At 42.6% G+C, this 17,757-nt stretch overlaps 1 protein-coding gene across 12 annotated transcripts in view; it reads left to right on the forward strand.

The window, feature by feature from the left end:
* Nucleotides 1–17,757, forward strand: part of ASPH (aspartate beta-hydroxylase) — a 156,222-nt gene that overhangs the window by 66,099 nt on the left and 72,366 nt on the right. For all 12 annotated transcript variants that reach the window (XM_084865086.1, XM_084865079.1, XM_084865090.1 and 9 more), the window contains 4 exons: nt 1,638–1,679; nt 2,069–2,104; nt 5,055–5,099; nt 16,100–16,141. In XM_084865086.1, the coding sequence (XP_084721212.1) occupies nt 1,638–1,679; nt 2,069–2,104; nt 5,055–5,099; nt 16,100–16,141 (165 nt within the window). The remainder of the gene's footprint in view (nt 1–1,637; nt 1,680–2,068; nt 2,105–5,054; nt 5,100–16,099; nt 16,142–17,757) is intronic.

Consider the following 17,757-nt stretch of genomic DNA (forward strand, 5'->3'; position numbering starts at 1 on the left):
AGAATGTAAATAATGTGCACGTGTTCATAGGACTAAGAGAGAATAGAGGTGGTGGACTGTAGAAGGAAGGGAGTCAGTATTATAACTGCGTGTGCAGCGAGAAGGATGGAGAAATGTATGGTGCTCGAGTCACATACGGAGGGCTTTCTGTTGTTAGGTAGTCTTAGGGTGTGACATTCCCGTATGAATAACACAGAGGCCGTACTTCAAGAAACTGGTAGTCTCATGATAATCGGTGAGTCTTGATGGAGAAAATTAAGAATGGCTGTGTGTAGACCTGATAAACTAATTTATTAAGTGTGTGTATTTAAGATTTGAGATCCTATGAAGATCACCATCCACCGGTGTTTTTCTTGGGATATGAGTGATACCCTTGGAGGAATCCTGGATTCTATCTTTAAGGACTAATATTTGAAATAAGTTGGCAACTATGATTGCATTTAGATTTTTTTTCAGTTTATGAATTTGAAGGAGAAACTAGAAATTTGGAAATTAAAAGTTGCATGTAGAGGTAGGAGGTGTGCAGGAGGCAGCTGGTCAATGTTTCTCTCTATTGATGTTTCTGGCTCTCTATCCCTCTCTCTTCCTTTCTGTAAAAAAATCAATAAAATATATTATGAAAAAAAAAAAAAAAGAATTGGCCCTTGCCCCATCAGCCTAGCACTGAGAATAAATCACAAAGATAGTAGGTGGTCCCAAAAAATGTTTTTTATTAAATGGACAAAAGGAATAAATTGATAATCATGCTGGGAAAACAAGCAAGTTCGCTTTTAGTGTACAAGAAATTGTGAGGGATTTTGGGAAATGGAAGAAGCAGGGACAGGTTGACTGAGGAAGCTGTGACCCAGCCGGGGACGGAAAGACAGTCTCTGTAGCAGAGACGCACGGGGGCCCGGGCACGGAGAGGCGAGAGCAGTGATGGATGGGCTGTGGTTCGGTCATGCTTTAAACCGCTGCCAATGGAATCCTTTCTAAGAGGCTGGCGCAGGACCGTTTGCCCCAGGTGAAAGATCTGAGAATTATCCCCCAAACAAAGTTGAGAATCTGCCTGGTAAACCCATGGATCCAGAGAAGCAAGCTGCGTAGAGCCTTGGGTAATTCGAACCTCCACCACGGAAGCGAAGAAAGTAAAAACGGGAAATTCAGTGCCACCCGGGAATGCACAAGGTACAGGGGTCCTCAAACTTTTTAAAGTGGGGGCCAGATCACGGTCCCTCAGAGAGCTGGAGGGCCGGACTATGAACTACTAATTCCTACTGTAACCCCTTGGCTGCGCTCACTGCCCAAAAAACCTGGCGGGCAGGATCAGACTCCCCTGGGGGCTGCATGTGGCCCGAGGGCCGTAGTTTGAAGACCCCTGGATCTTAGTTAGAAGTGATTCGGGAGGAACCTTGTTGTTCCCCGTTTTACAGGAAGGAAGCAGAGGTAATTGCCCGTGGCTGACCTTGAGTTTGAATCTGGGCTAGCTGCCTGTGAGGCCAGACCCCCCACATCCCGCCGCTCGATACCCTGCCATTGCCCAGTGACTGAGCCCCAGAGTTCAAGGATACGTAGATGGTGTCTCTGCTCTTGAACCGCTCAGCCAGAGTTGTGTTGCAATGAGAGTTAAAGGGCTTTTCTCTCTGTGTTTTTTATAGTATATGAACCATCGGAGAGTGAAGGGGGGATGGAAAGCTCAGGTAAGCCTTTTCTCTAAGCAAATGTTTCCCCCGTAAGACAGCCCTTTGTATTTGTACAACTCATGGAACAGAGGTAGATGTACGTAGTAAGAAATACCAGGCATTTTCATTTCATCAAGGAAGTAATTAGATATTGTCTTTATATTTATTCCCCACTTACGGTGGAAGTTTTCTGTCAACGGGGATAACGTCAGCTGACATGATCTATGCTTTGAGTGTAATTTGGGAATTAAAGTTGATATGCTATTATATGTACTTGTGAGCCTCTCTGTAAGAAACTAGTCTAAAAAGTGCCAGATTTAGGTATCTGAGTGGATATAGGTTGTTTGGGGATCTCACGGAGTTGAGTTAATGTAATATGTGTTTGTATTTTGTTTGGTTTTTTTAAGACAATACTGTAGAAGATTCAAACATAATCATAGAAGGTAAGTTAATTTTGTAAAGATGGTTATACTTTTCTTATTAACAGTGTGTTCATATATTCAGCAAGTATTGACTAAGCACTTACTCTTAAATCTGTGTACTGTGCTCAGGGGTCAGAGGAGGGGAGTGCCCAGGTTACAGGCCGGAGGTGGCTGAGCTGGTTTGCAGTGAGAAGGGCTACTTTAAATTCCAGGGGGCAGGGGTAGGCCATGGGCAGAGGTGGGTTGAAAGTTGGGTCCTCTGTGTTTTCAGGCATTTGGATCAGCCAGTAGAGGACAGAGCAGAGGCTGTTAGGGGAATTCCTTTGGGGTCCTGGACTGTGTTCCTTCAGCCCATCTGCAGCTCCTGTGCTCCTGCAGCCCCCGAGTGGACATCAAGAGGGTGCTCCCTACCTCTACCTGCCCACCAACCTTCTCTTCCCCAGTCTTCCCTTCTCTTGCTTGGAGGCATCAATATATACTTGGATGCCCATACGAGAAATATGGGAGCCATCATGAAGTCCCCCTCCCCCTGTTTCTGTAGCTAATCCTGTTGGACAGACTACCTCCGCACTTCTCAGATCTGTTCTTTCCCTGTGGCCCTTGGGATCTAGTTCAGCCCCATCACCTTCTAGCCAGTCTTCCTAATCCCTACACGTCCCTTCGCATCCGTCTTCCACAGTGCCATTAGGGAGATCTCTTTGGAAGCATAGAGCTGGCTATATCAGTCCTGTGCTTACACCCCCTGTTTTTCCCCATCTGTGTCATTCGGGTTCCTTTCTGTTGCAGGGAACAGAAAACCAAACCTGAATTGGCTTAAGCAATAAAAAGATAGGGAACAGATTACTTGCAGGACCTCCTGAGGAATTTGGATTACAATCTAAGTACAAGTGAGAGGCCATGGGAGCACTTCATAAGAGAGGGCGTAGTCCACTTTTTGTTTTGGAGAGCTACTTCTAGTTAGAGAATGGGTTGAGTGGAGCAATAATGGAAACAGAGGCCACGAGGTTGGAAATTACTGGGAACTAATCCAGGGAGGTGGTCGTGGTGCCCTCGAGTAAGATCTTGGCAGTGGAAACGGAGGGGAGAGTTTTGAACTGGAGGTCTGTTTTGGAAGGACAGGTGGTGGACCTTTCTGATGGTTGTGAAGTAAAGAGGAATAAAGGCGGCCTGACTTGGGTTTGGATTGTCGCATGCTGGGGCCATTTGCTGAGAAGAAAAGTAGGACACAGTAGGAACTGGTTTAGGGAAGAGAATCAAGAGTCTCCACAGTAGACATTTGGCTTCCGGAAGTTATGTGAGATACCCGGATGGAGGTGGCAGGTAGGCAGTTGGATGTGCCAATCCGAACAGATGGCTGAGATCCGAGATGGGTATACATGTTTGGGTGCCATCACTGTGAGGATGGTGCTAACTTCATGGAAATGGTTAAGGTCATTTTGGGGGTGAGCACAGAGAGAGAAGACAAGCAGCCCAGGCTAAGCTCTAAGGAATCACGACCGTGAGGTTTGCCGGAGCCTGAACAGCTAGCTGTAAGGCAGGAGGAAACCCCGTGGAGAAGAACGTGGAGGAGCAGGACAGAAAGCTATTGAGTAAATCAATGGGAGTGAGAGCCAATCATAGAGGGAAGGCGACGGAGGGGGACGAAGGGGGAAAGATCAACCAAAAAACTTTTATGGATAAATGCATAACCCCTGGACACAGACTATAGGGTGGTGAAGGCCTGGGGGAGGGAGTGGTATGGGCCAGAAGAAGTGAATGGAGGGAAAAAGGGGACATATGTAATACCTTCAACTATAAAGATTTTTAAAAAACTTTTTTTAAGTCTTGGAGGAAAAAACAAAGTATGCTGTATCAATAGGCAACTCAGGTTGTGCTGGTATAATTTATTGTCTATTTCCTTTTCAAAATCCCCTTGCTATGTCATTACCAAAATAAATTTCTGATATGTTTGTTACATGTACATTTATTCAGGATAACTTAGGTAGTAATAATAAGGCTTTCTTAGTGATGGAAATAACGCAAGTGACACTGAGTCACACGGTTTTTTCACATGTACCCGAAGTGTTCAAAAGTAAGAGAAATTCTGAGAAAACAAACAAGCACTGGTAGAGTTGATAACGTGCCAACATATCTCAAAAATATTAAGAACAAAATAAATAGGCCATTCATAAGCAGTCACAACTCGGGAAGCTAGGCAAGCTGAAGAAGGAAAAGGGGAAATATGTAGGAAGTGGCTGGTCTTTGGAATATGCTATGGTGAATAATATTTTTCAAAAACCTTTATTAGGTATAGTGGTTTATTTTCAAAATTATATTTTAATTTCTTTGTGTTGTTTCATTCACATTGAAATTAGGTTATGAGTTTAAAATTTTTAAAAAAATATTTTTATTGATTTCAGAGAGGAAGGGAGAGGGAGAGAGAGATAGAAACATCAATGATGAGAGAGAATCATTCACTGGCTGCTTCTTTCACGCCCCCCACTGGGGATCGAGCCTGCAACCTGGGCATATGGCCTGACCGGGAATAGAAACCGGTGACCTCTTGGTTCCTGGGTCGACGCTCAACCACTGAGCCACACCTGGCTGAGCTAAAAAAATTTTTTTTCGAGAACAAACAAGATGCTTTAAATATATTTCCTCAGCTTTCCTATCAAGCCTGATTAAAAATGGTGAAATCCTAGGTTTAGTTTGCGTCTCCTTGGCCTGGCAGTGAGGTTGAGGTTAATCCGTTAGGCAGGTATATGATAAAGCCTAAACACCTGAAAAGAAAAAAATATACAATATTTTGCAAAGTCTACAACTAATTCTCCTTTGTAGTGATGGGGTAAAAACTTAAATGTTTTTATAATGACTGCAACTGAATCCCAAGGAAGTCTATAAAATTAATCAGTGTGCCATTGACACCAGCAAGCTGTGTTTGAAACAGTGGTCAACAGCATGTGATGGATTGTAACTGTGCTATTTATTTCAGAAACACATTCGCCCCCAGTGGAGGAGCATCAGGAAATACCACCAGGTATGACATTGTGTGAGATGTTATCGCTTCTTCCTTTTATCTTTGTTTGATTTAAAATACGCTGTTGATATTCACACTAGCTGAATGAAATACATCTCGGAAGAGGAAAAGTGGTGAGAGAGGAGGATTAATTATAACTTAAATTTTAAAAGAAAATTTTCTGTGTTTGGATCAGGTGACCCCAATTTCAAAGTAATGGAAAAGACACATCAGAACTTGACTAGAATTTGCGGGATATTCGCGATCGGAGCTCTATGTGGCTTTTGCTGTGCTACACGGCACTACTACTAAAGTAGTAGCAGCAGCAGAAGTTGGGATTTTATTTTTCCCTTCCTTTGACGGACAGGCTGTTTGGTGGGTGATAGGGAATCAGAATTGCCTTAAGCTGTAAGTTGAATAGTACAGACCTCTGTGATACCAACTCCTCTTCCTCCAGTCCCCTGCCTCCTGAGACCATCATGAATGCCCCTGGCAGGCCAGGCTGCCTGAGACTCGTCTGCACCGGGTCTTTCCTTCCAGCCACAGTGTGAACCCGTTTCTCTGCCTCCCCCCACCTGCCCCTCTCACCACCAGTGAAGAACGGGAAAAGCATTTCCCCCAGGGCCTGTGTTGGCCGATGCATTTTAGAGATGACGTTAACTATACCGCAATCAGAAATGGACAGGAACCCTTCTGTTCTCATAGTGGGGGGGAATGTTTTACAAAGAGGATTTTCCAATACTTCCTTCCTACGTGTATGTTTCTTGTTTCTGTGTTTTATTTCCTTTTTTTGTGTGTGTGTCATATATTCCTTTTTTACTCCTCTATCTTTCACTTTATGCCTAATGTGCATTTGGCAGCAGGGGATGTGCATGACTGTTGATTTGGTGCCTGCCAAACTTTCTGACTTAATTTCAAGGGGGAAAATATTTTTTTGTAATCAAAGAGTATTTTTTATACTTCTGCTCCTCTTTGCTTATGTGGTGGGTGTTTTACGTTTTGGTAGTTGTCATACCACATGCGTTTATAATAATATGTACAGATTCTTAAGAGAACTGAGTTGTTGGCATTATAACATGACTGAGAAAGAAACCCATGGAGAAGCTGATCTTTCACATGACGGCCACTGTGCATCTGTGTACTTGGTGTTCAGGAAAGTTGCACAGAGAGAGGAAGGCCGGCGTTCCTGCCTCATTGCTGTAGTTACCTCGGCATTGTTGAATCATGGGTCACAGGATGCCTGTTCTATCTTGGGAAGACAGAGCAGATTCCTGAATTTGCATTTTGATGGCTACCCACTCCTTTAAAGGAAATTGTTTTATAAGTATTCCTAAAATGATGAGTTTCCTAGAATACTGACTTTCTTCCAGTTACAGTTCCTATTTTTTTTTTTTAAACATTAACCTAACTTTTAGTGAAGGTAATGAACAGTAATATTTTCTAACCAAAAAGTTCTGTGCTCTTATTTCCATGTTTTATAGACTAAGCCCCAGAATTCCCTTGGCACATAGATCTAATGTACCAAGTGGTTGGGGTGCTGGACCACAGTGGTTTTCAGATGAGATAGTTAACTGCTGAAGCAGTTAGTATGCATACTGTCTGCACATAATAAGCTCTCAGCAAATGGTGGCTCTGGTTATTATTGTTCATTAATTAATTAGCCTGATCTTTCAGGTCGGTCCAGGGAAGCTAAATTCTGAAAGACCCGCTCAAGAAGTCGCAATCTGTAATTTGGTGTCATAAAATTTTGATAGGTCTGCTGCACAGTTGCAGTTTCACCTTGCCCAAAGAGAACGGAAGGCCGAACGTTAGCAAGAGTTAATTTTAATGTTTGCACTTGGTTTGCTTATCTCTTTTACCGTCTCAGTCATAACTTTATATTGCAATGTTTTTAGTATTCAGTCTTTCGAAATAATAATAGCCATACGTCTGTGTTTGTGAGCTTCTTGTGCAGTAGGCTCCCTGCGTCTGTAATCGTGTTTAACGATGCATGTGGCTGTAGAAACTCTGGGCACACTGATTGTAGGCCCGCCACCTGGCTGCCTTTCCGCCTCGAAAGTTCTTTATTCAGTGAAACACTCCAGTTGGAGAGCTCTGAGCAACGTCAGATACTAATTCACTTTTTCCTGGCCCTCAGAATTTAATTGGTGATTACTTTGCCTTCCTGGTCCTTCTAAGACTAGGTTACACCGTCTTAGTAATGCTTGTTAAGTCCTTGATTGGAGTTGCTGGTGTGATGACTCCATGGGGCAGGAACTGTCTGATTCAGCCTTGTATCCAGCCACACCCGAGGGACGATGAATACTAACATGTATTAGCAGTACCGAGGTGTTCTTCTAAGCACATTGCATGAATAACTCATTTGATATTTCTAATAGCCCAAGTGGTAGACACGCTGTGTCCCCATTTTACAGATGAGAAAACTTCCGCATAGCAAGGCAGAGTAACCTGCCTGTGGTCACAGAGCTGACAAGTGGGAGAACTGAGATGCCCTTTACATTCTGGCTCCAGAGCCCACAGTCCCAGCTGCTGTGCTCTAGAGCCATGGTCAGCAAACTGCGGCTCTTTGGCCCCTTGAGTGTGGCTCTTGCACAAAATAACACGGCCTGGGCGAGTCTATTTTGAAGAAGTGGCGTTAGAAGTTTAAGTTTAAAAAATTTGGTTCTCAAAAGAAATTTCAATTGTTGTACTGTTGATATTTGGCTCTGTTGACTAATGAGTTTGCCGACCACTGCTCTAGAGGATTTTAAATAAATGAAGGTATACTAGCCGTCTTGGCCTGATAAAGCTAAGGAAGTATTGTGGCATTTTTCTCTTAATATATATTAGTACATCAGGAAGGACTCAGAAATGTCGAAGGTTAATTATGATGCATTGTAGAAGAGCAAATTGGCCAGTAGTTTAAATTTTGCTATCTTTTGTTTATATCAGTAAATGTACAAGTGCTTTGCAGGCAAGGAGGTAAAAGGTCATTCTAAAAACTGATCATTCTGATACTAGAAATCAATTATTTTTAATACCAGGATTTTAAACATTGATTTTGAATCCCTATTTCGTTAGTGGGTTTCCACCTTTCTCTTCAAACTCAGATTTTTACTTGAAATTATACTGCATATTTCTAGCAATATGACAGCATAAAAATATGTAGTATCAACTGAATGATTTAAGAAGTAACCGGTTAGGAAATTTATCAGGATAAAATTTCCTACCAAATAATATTTTCAGATCATTTGGCTGGCTGGTTTCATCAAGACTTTTCTGTCATCCAGTGCTAGAAAAACAGTGACGTTTATATTTTGTTGTTATAACCATGTTACTCAGAACAGGGGAATGTGAGCAGCGGTGTTTGCTGGTGACTCTGCTGCTCCTTTCTCTCTGAAAGTGGAGATCACTCATTCCATGTGTTAGCGTTTATACCACGTCACACTGCCCAGCTCTCCATCCGTGGTGAGGGTTTCGCTCGGTGCCTCCCCTGCCAGCCAGCATTTTCTAACACTGATCAGCAAGGCTCCCGACCGGCTTCTGGATGGCAGCTGGAGAGGTCTTAGCTTATATAAAAAGTGCCTACTGTGCGTATCATTGATACTCATTTGATCACTCGCTTATTCAAGAAATACAAATTGGGCAACTATGATGGCACAGGCACTGCACTGGGCAGTACAGAGACATGATCAACAGCATTGTCCCTGCCCCATAGTGGCCATTGTCCCGGGGCATGCAGCTGAGGAAAGCAACCAGCGTGATGCTGTTAACGTCTCAGAGTGCAGCGTATGGGGCAGCACACGGAAGGAGGGACGCCTAGCTCAGCTTTTGTGGGGGAAAGGTACAGCCTCCCATGTGCTGTGCTGGAGCTGGGTGTGGCGGTGCTGACAGAAGTGACAGGAGCTGGCAGGTGGGAGCAGGGGGAGAAGGGCCTCCAGAACAAAGACGGAGACGGTGTGCCACGTAAGGTGTCAGAAGACACGGTGGGAAAGCAGGCAGGTGTCACTTCTTGGAGCATTTCAAATGTTAATAAGTCTTTTAAATATTTCTATGGATTTCAGAGAGGATGGGAGGAGGAGATAGAGATAGAAATGTCAATGATGGTAATCATTGATTGGCTGCCTCCTGTAACCCTGCTACTGGAGATCGAGTCTGACACCTGGCTATGTGCTCTGACTAGGAACCAACCATGACCACCTGGTCCATAGGAAGACACTCAACCCCTGAGCCGTACCAGACAGGGCTGATGTTTAAAATGTTGAAGCTGGGTCTAAAAGTGACAGGATGCCACTGAAAAACTCTAAGCACAGGAGTCACATGATCAAATCCGGATTTGGAAAGGGGAGTTAGAGAGGAGTCAGAAGGCAGGTGCATTAATCTAGAAATGGGAGCCTGACCTGTGGTGGGAGGATGGAGAAACCGATTTCATAGACATCAGAGTTGGACATGATTTCATGGGAGAGGGGGCTGATGGAGGGGTAAGGCTGTGGATGATTCCTGTGTTTCTGACTTGAATGCATGCATGATGGGGCCTTAAAGGAGACACGGGAGGAAACAGGGCAGCAGGGAGATGACTGGCCTGATTTCGGAGATGCTGGGCTGGTCACTTGGTGCGCCACCTTTGGGTGGAGTCACGTTTAAATGTGTAGACGCGGATTTTTGAGTTGTTCACAATAACAACTGAGGTTTCAGTTTGCTTTTTTTTATCTGTATTCATCATCATACTTTGAACAACTTCCAATAGTCTCAAGATACTTTTGATTGCACAGGTTACAGAAATGCTTATTCCTCTCTCAGGCTAGCTCAGTGGTCGGCAAAATCATTAGTCCACAGAGCCAAATGTCAACAGTACAGCGATTGAAATTTCTTTTGAGAGCCACATTTTTAAACTTAAACTTCTTCTAACGCCACTTCTTCAAAATAGACTTGCCCAGGCCGTGGTATTTTGTGGAAGAGCCACACTCAAGGGGCCAGCGAGCCGCAGTTTGCCGACCATGGGTCTAGCTAATTGACAGATTCTAAGAGAACCTGAAGTCAAACTCTTTTTTATATATATATTTTATTGATTTTTTAGAGAGGAAGGGAGAGAGATAGAGAGTTAGAAACATCAATGAGAGAGTGTCATCGATCAGCTGCCTCTTGCACACCCCCTACTGGGGATATGCCCACAACCAAGGTACATGCCCTTGACCAGAATCGAACCCGGGACCTTTCAGTCCCCAAGCCGACTCTCTATCCATTGAGCCAAACCGGTTTCGGCTCAAACTCCTTTTTAAAACGTTTTCTCTTGAGGTATAGTTTGCATACAGATAGGTGCACAAATGTTGAGCACACAGTTTCATGAACTTATATCTGCATAAAAATCCTTGTACCCACTATTCAGGATGCTTATAGCACCCAGAAATCTCCTTCTCCCCCTCTCAGTAGCACCCTGCCATAGGTAACTGCTGTCCTCACCTGTACTAGATGGATTGGTTTGCCTATTTTTGAATTTAACTAAATAGAACCACAAGTCAGTTCAAACTTGTAATATATATATTATATATATATATTGCTCAACATCCTGTGTTTGAGTTTCATCCATTTTGTTACATGAAATAATTTGGTCTTATGCATTGCTAGTTGCTGTAAATATACTACATTTAAAAAAATCCGTTCTACATTGATGGCTATATTAAATGTCTCCAGTTCTTGGTTATTATGAGGAAAGGTGCTATGAATATTCTTGTACATGTCTTTTGGAGGATGTAAACACACATTTCCTTGGTTATATAAAAGTCTACGTGTAACTTCTAGTGCACATTAGCACCAAATAATTCTGCTTAGACAAAACTTTCTGATTATACACACACACACACACTTATATTATGTAGATAGATAAATGGATGGATAGCTAAGGAGGGAAGGAAGGAGTGAGGGAGCGAGGGGAGGAGGAATAAGTATAACCCAGTTTTAGAAAGTGTACTAAAATGTGTTTGGGCTTTTTTGTGTACCAGCTTATTTTCAACTCTAATTTTAGAACATTTAATGCTGTGAGAGTAAAATAAACCCAATACTGAAGTTTGAAATGAGAAAGTATTTGAAAAAAGTTAGGAATGAATTTTAGTTCCTTTTACATTTTGCATACTTTCTTTACCGACCATTTATATTGTCAACTACATTGAAAATTGGTGTAAAATTATTAAAGTAATTATTCTAACTCCAACTTACAGTAGCTAGTTGCTCCTTGACAACCCTTTCTATATTTGTCTTTCAAATACCATACTAGGTTTTTTTTTCTATTATTATTATTATTTTTTTAACACAGTGGAAACACTGATGGGAGAAATTATTGCTTGTATTTCTTAAAAGATTGAAATGTTTAAATTCAGTTGTAATTCTCCGATGCTCGAAGGAGCCTCCGATTTTCATCAACAGCTTTGCAAGTTATCCCAGGAACTTCCCTAGGTAGTTAGTGATTCCTAAGAAATGTAATCATCCTGTCATCAAGCTGCCCTTAAAACAGAACAAAACAGACAAAAACAAAACAAAACACAGCAACACAAAAGTAAAGAAAACAGCTACTTCTGTAGGCGGGTTTATAAAAGTCAAATGAAAATGAAGCAGTTTCGCAGTTTGTGTCTAGTTGGTCCTTTAATTTAGATTTTCCCTTATTTTTGCAGATACTTAAAGCTTCAAAAAGACTGCCCCACTACCACAGGAGGACCAGCCTAACCATACGCTCCAAAAGATGGCTGAGATAGATCTTGTGAAGTAATTTCTGAGCAGACCAAGATCTTTGCGAGTGAACACTAACGATGTTTTGAACGAATCATAGTCCATTGGCATTTTAGTGTCTCTCTCTCTCTCTTTTTTTTTTAGAAACAAGTTACATGTAATGTTACATTCCTGCATGTCCTTTTTTTGGGTAGCCTTAGTGAATCCATTGCATTGCTTTCCCTTCTTTTTTTTTTTTTTGGTGACACAGCTTTTAGTCTTTCCTGTATTAATGTGTGTTTTTTCAGGTAATAATGATATCAATGATGTAGCAGCAAACGTGTGGTCAGGGCTTTGCTATATATTGTTAGGTGTTATCGCTATGTAGGACTGCCGGGCAAACTGCTTTAGGCGGGATTTAAAAGCCATAGGGCTACCTTGCCTCAGCACCCTTAAAAACTCGAGTAGAGCCATTAGGAGCTGTGAAGATTTGAGTTGTATATATCTGCACTGATACCCTTTAAAAAAAAAAAAAAAAAAAAAAAGAGCCTACATTGCTTCAAGTATTCAGGGCAAAACTCAAAATGTGAGATTTTTATAGCTTTTAGCTCATCAGGAAAAAAAATAATAATATTTTAGTGAAAGTTTCAAATGATCATGGTTAATTTATTTTTCATAATGAGGGGGGAAATAAGTTCCTCGTTAGAGATAGGGGAGAGGAATGGCCTACGATCCAGCACGCAACAATGCTTCTTGGCACCTCCTCTTGGTCACGTAATAGCTCTCCCCTGTTTACATTTTAAGAAAATCTGTATGCACTCCTGGTGTGTAACCTAAAGATTGCTCTGCCTTTGGCTGGTTAAGTAAGGCCCTCACAACACTAAAGAGCAGCACCGTGCACGCGTCCTCTGGTGGGTTCATGCCTCTGGTGGGTTCATGCCGGAGGGGCCCGGCGCACTCCCCGAGCGAGCCAGGTGCCTGCTGCTGTGTCACGGCCGCTGAGCCTCTTCCTTCCCACACTGAGGTCCCTTCCTCTTTCCCTGTGGTGTATCCGTGGCTCAGAAACAGTTGCTGTGATGAAACACTCCTCTGTGAGCAAAGAAGGTGGCAACCATGTCCATTTGAAAGGACCATGAGCTCTGCAAAAAGCCGTAGAAGCGGTTTCTCTTACCTGTCCCGTGCTTGGTCATGTCCACATTGTTTTAGGATACGGTGGTGTTTTTGCTGCTTGTAGGGTTCCAATCAAAGAGGTGTTTTGTTTTGTTTTTTTCCTGTCATTAGAGGTCATAGTGCTGATGTAGTAAGTTATGCATGCTGACTCCGTGGGTAGTGAAAGCCCCAAATAATAAGTTACTGAGAAAAGCAATAATTTTCTAAAGCTGTGATATGGGTAATAATGAGTTGCTACTCAGATCCTAATAATGCTCTTAATTCATATTGTGAATTATAGAACACTACTTTTTATAAAGCCATATTTTTTTTTTCGGGTGGGGGGTGGTACTTAGGAGTGACAGATAAATGAGTAAAATAAATTTTACTGAATTTTTGTATATATCGGTCTCTAGAACTCTGGAAATAGAAGGTTCCTTATGCTGTGGTTCACTTTAAATGCTTTTAATTCCAAATATCTGAATGAGTTGAGCCTCGTCTTCACAAATACATGCCAAGCTGGGCAGCATCAATGGATTTTCTAAAAAAATAATGTAAATGTCTTCTGTTTAATGTTATTCGAGTGCAATAAAATGCAAAAGGATTCTTCTCTATATTGTCATTATTCTGAAGCATATTAATTTTTAACCGTTACCTAATAAAATCAGTTCATTTTATACTTACTAGTACTTTAGAATATTATGGCATTTTTGATGAATACAATCGAAAAGGAGTACCCCCCCCCATCCATTTCTTAATCTATTTCTAATAGGCGATGTTTATTTATTTTGTTTAGTATTTACCATTATGCTACATTTCCAGGGGCAGGAATGCAATGAAATAGCCCCCGTATCCATCCTTCGCAAGTTTTTGTTGTGTCCTAGGAGTTTGGGTAACTCCCTGGTAACTTCCCTATCCCCACCCCCCTATACCAGTAATCGGCAAACAGCGGCTCACGAGCCACATGCAGCTCTTTGGCCCCTTGAATGTGGCTCTTCCCCAAAATACCACGTGTGGGCACACACGTACAGTGTGATTGGAACTTAATGGCCCGTGGGCAGAAGTCGGTTTTCGACTCTCAAAAGAAATTTCAATCGATGTCCTGTTAATATTTCGCTCTTTTGACTAATGAGTTTGCCGACCACGGCCCTATCCTGTTCCACAGTGACCACCTGGCTGTGAGGAAATTGGCTTCACCCGCGTGGAGCTTCTGCGGCTCAGGAAAGTGTTCTTTCCCCTCCAAAGTGCCCAGAAGACACAATGAAAATAAAACTTGAAACTAAGGGTGAGCAGACTCACCTGTCCTGGATGCCCTCACTCTGCCAAGTGCTTTGTGTGCAGGGAGTTGAGTTTTCCCAGCCAATGGGTATTCTCTCTGCTCAGAGGAGACCAGGGTCAGGAAGGCTGAAACGCCTGGGGGCCTGAGGCCATTCATGGTATTCTAGAGCAAACACGTGGGCACCAGGTAAGGTGGGCACCAGGTAACTCCCTCCTGAGAGATCTGCAGGTGTTGCTGATTCCACTGGGAAGAGAGCGCCATGAGGTTTTTGACACTTTTATTCAGTCCTGTATCCCTGACCCCTATGACAATGCTTCCTGTTAGATGGTGCACTGCCTAACTTAATGACAAGGAGGCTATAGTTAATGAGATCAAGAAGCCGTTGTGTGTGTGTTTGTGTGTGTGTGTGTGTGTGTGTGTGTGTACCCTCTTGCAGCACTGGCCAAAAAGTGTATGGCCCTCAAACAAAAAAACCATTCTTTGCAAAAATCCAATACCTGTGCTTCTCTAGTATTTGTTTCTCTTTCAAGAAAAGTAGAGACGGGCACACTGGGAAGATTATGTGCTTTGAAGTGATGGAACCGCTGACCTTGACAATTTGGGCACTCGAGTTGCTCAGCCGCTGCTCCCTCCTTTGCACGGAAAGGGAGAAAAGACCTTTCCCCATACGGTGTCAGGAACTAGAGATGAGTGAGATGTGCCTAGCACTGAGCCTGGCACACTAGCTTTCAAAGTTGGTTCTCTTCTCATCTGAGGTCTGAAAAGAGAAGTTGATTGACCAATAAAAATCTCTTCCTTGCATCAGAAGCCTGCAGCATATTCTCACCTCCAAGAAATGCAATCGGGAACCACAACATGGAGTGATCTGTGACTGCCTCCCTACTCCCACCCTAGACTGCACCCACACTCTCTCACTTTGTAGGGAATGGACTCAGTCTGTGATTTCTGTGTCTCCCAAACTGTCCCATCCCCACTCCAACACCTGTACACACGTGTTCCTAGAAATACCCCGAAATTAGATTACTACTTACAGAATCTATAATTGACTGGTCTACCTTGAAAATTCACTAGATCCTAACTGCTATTAAACAGTAAGCACATAGGAGGTTATAAATGCAGAAGGTTGCTTTTAAACAGTCAGTTCACGTGCCACTGTCTTTGTGGGATGGGTGTTCTTTGGCTGGTCCAGGTGCTCGGTAGGCTTCGCTGTGCTCGCTATCCCCATTTTTGGGAGACACTAACTGGATTCCCTCAGTGAAAGACTGACATGGGTGGGCCCTTTGGCCCATCAAAGCTCCTCAGCAGGTGAGCTACAGCACGCCTGGGCTCAGGGCAGGCCCCTAACGGGCCACCTGTTACGTATAAAGTCCTTAAAGCAAGCATGTCAAACTCAAAGGCTAACACGGGCCAAATACACGAGGCATGAGGGCCACAGGCGGCGAGGTTGACGTGCTTGCCTTAGAGGAATGAGACTAGTGTTCTCAGTCGGTGACATACTGCATCCCATTAAAGCACATGGTGCCTACTATAAAGTAGTCTTCTGTTTCCAGGAGACAAAATATTTAACAAGCTTCTCCCTACCTCAATTTGCCTCTGTACTCCTAGAGGAGCTTAAAGGTGATGGGAGTGACCCACACCAACTCTCTTCTCAAGGAGCACCATGTAGCCTGACGCCAGGTACCTAGTTAACCGCTTGGTGACTTCCATGAGTAACTCGAATGAACCTAATCTTCATGTAACAAAGTTCATGGGTAAAGAATTCAGGATTTAGGAAAACTGAATTGTTTGCCAAGAAATAGTTCTTAAATAATATCAATTTGAGCTCATTTAAATATGGTTCTATATTTTGGGACATTCAATAGTACTTATTTGGTGACTTCCATAGTACTTATTTTGTTTTGTCTTTACTTTTCAGAAACAAATAGAAAAACAGATGATCCAGAACAGAAAGCAAAAGGTGAGATTATCAACTAAACAGTCTTTCAAATATACATCTGAAAAAAGGCGTTATAACATCCAGGAAGAACATGATGACTTTAGTTGATGTCACTAGCTAAAATAAATTGCCACCAGGTTTATTCTTTCGGTGATTTTATCAAGGAGCATTTATTAATATTCTAATGAACGTTAGAGCTAAGGCTCTGGAGAGAGATTGCCTGCCCTCTAATCCCGGTGCTGCTGTCCACTCTGTGTCCTCGAGGATTACAGAACCCTGTGCCCCAGCTTCCTTTTCTGGGATAGAGGAACCATATCTCCAATTTCAGGCACCATGAGGCTACTGTTTCACAATAGCAATTACGTGAAAATGCATGTAAAGTGCTTAAAGCAGTGTCTAGCCCAGACAAAGCACTTAGAAAATAGTATTTACTGTCACCTATGTTGGCAGCTGTGCTAGGTATAGAGGTCCAAGGATTATTAGAATGTATTATCTTTTCTCAACGAACTCCAAATGGTTGGAAAGAAAGACATGCAAACAGAGTCACGTCCATACAGAAAGGATCTTCTCTGCCTTCCAGGAGTTCATTCTTCATAACCCAGTATAACTTTAATCCAACTCCCGTAAAGACTCCTACACTGAGAGTGAACAACTAAGAAATTATATGGGTGTGACAGAATGCTGGTTGTAAATCTTCAGTAGTTAAACATTATTACAGTTTCAGGAATGTCTTTTATCAATATTTGTAGTGATGAAGGCAGTGTCTACATTAAAGACACAGGACACATAATGTAGAAGATCAATCCTACTGTGTATGTAAATAATACTTAATGAGCATGTGGAGTTACTGGCCTCTGGCCGTAATTTTGTAGCCCAGAGGCTGGGAACTAACCATCTAGCTCGTGTGTGTGTGTGTGTGTGTGTGTGTGTGTGTGTGTGTGTGTTTTCTGACTGGTTGTTTTTAATTTTTAATCAAAGTCACATAGAGATATAGTTTCAAAAGTTATGATTTAAAAGCAGTAGTCTTCTACCCTACTACTCTCTATGATCATGAATCCCATTCCCAACTTTCTTTTAGCGGTCTCTTCTAGTACTTAACTGTGTGTGTCTAAATAGCTTGTTTCTGCATTTTCTCCTCACTCTTGGAAACTGTTGATTGATTTAAAAAAAAAATTTTTTTTTGTATACTGACTGGGATTTAGCTCAGCCATCATCCATAAGCTCTCAGCATGCCTGAGCTCCCCAGTATATTCATGATGTGTTCTTTTTAGGAGGAGAAAAAAAGGCAGGGAGGAGGGTAGTAGCAGCTTTCCATAGGACTCACCACTTCCCCTACTCCACAGCTCTGCCTTCCCTCGGCCTGCTGGGTACCACATTCTCTTGGCTTTCCTCCAACTCTGTACAATTTGCTTTTGCTCAGCCTGTTCTGCCGGACACTCCTCTCCCCGAGCACCAAACATCGGGGTGCCTTAGGACTCAGTCCTCAGAGACATTCTGTCGACACTCTCCCTTGAAGATATCATCTAATCTCATGGCTTTAAATATCTGAATGTCAAAGATTGCCACATTTGCCTGGTGTCTACCTGATGACCTCGATTGGATGTCTAGTCATCACTTCAAACTTACATATAAAACTG

The sequence above is a fragment of the Pipistrellus hanaki genome (genome assembly GCF_964339955.1).
Source record: "Pipistrellus hanaki genome assembly, chromosome: 17".
In the NCBI taxonomy this organism is placed as follows: domain Eukaryota; kingdom Metazoa; phylum Chordata; class Mammalia; order Chiroptera; family Vespertilionidae; genus Pipistrellus; species Pipistrellus hanaki.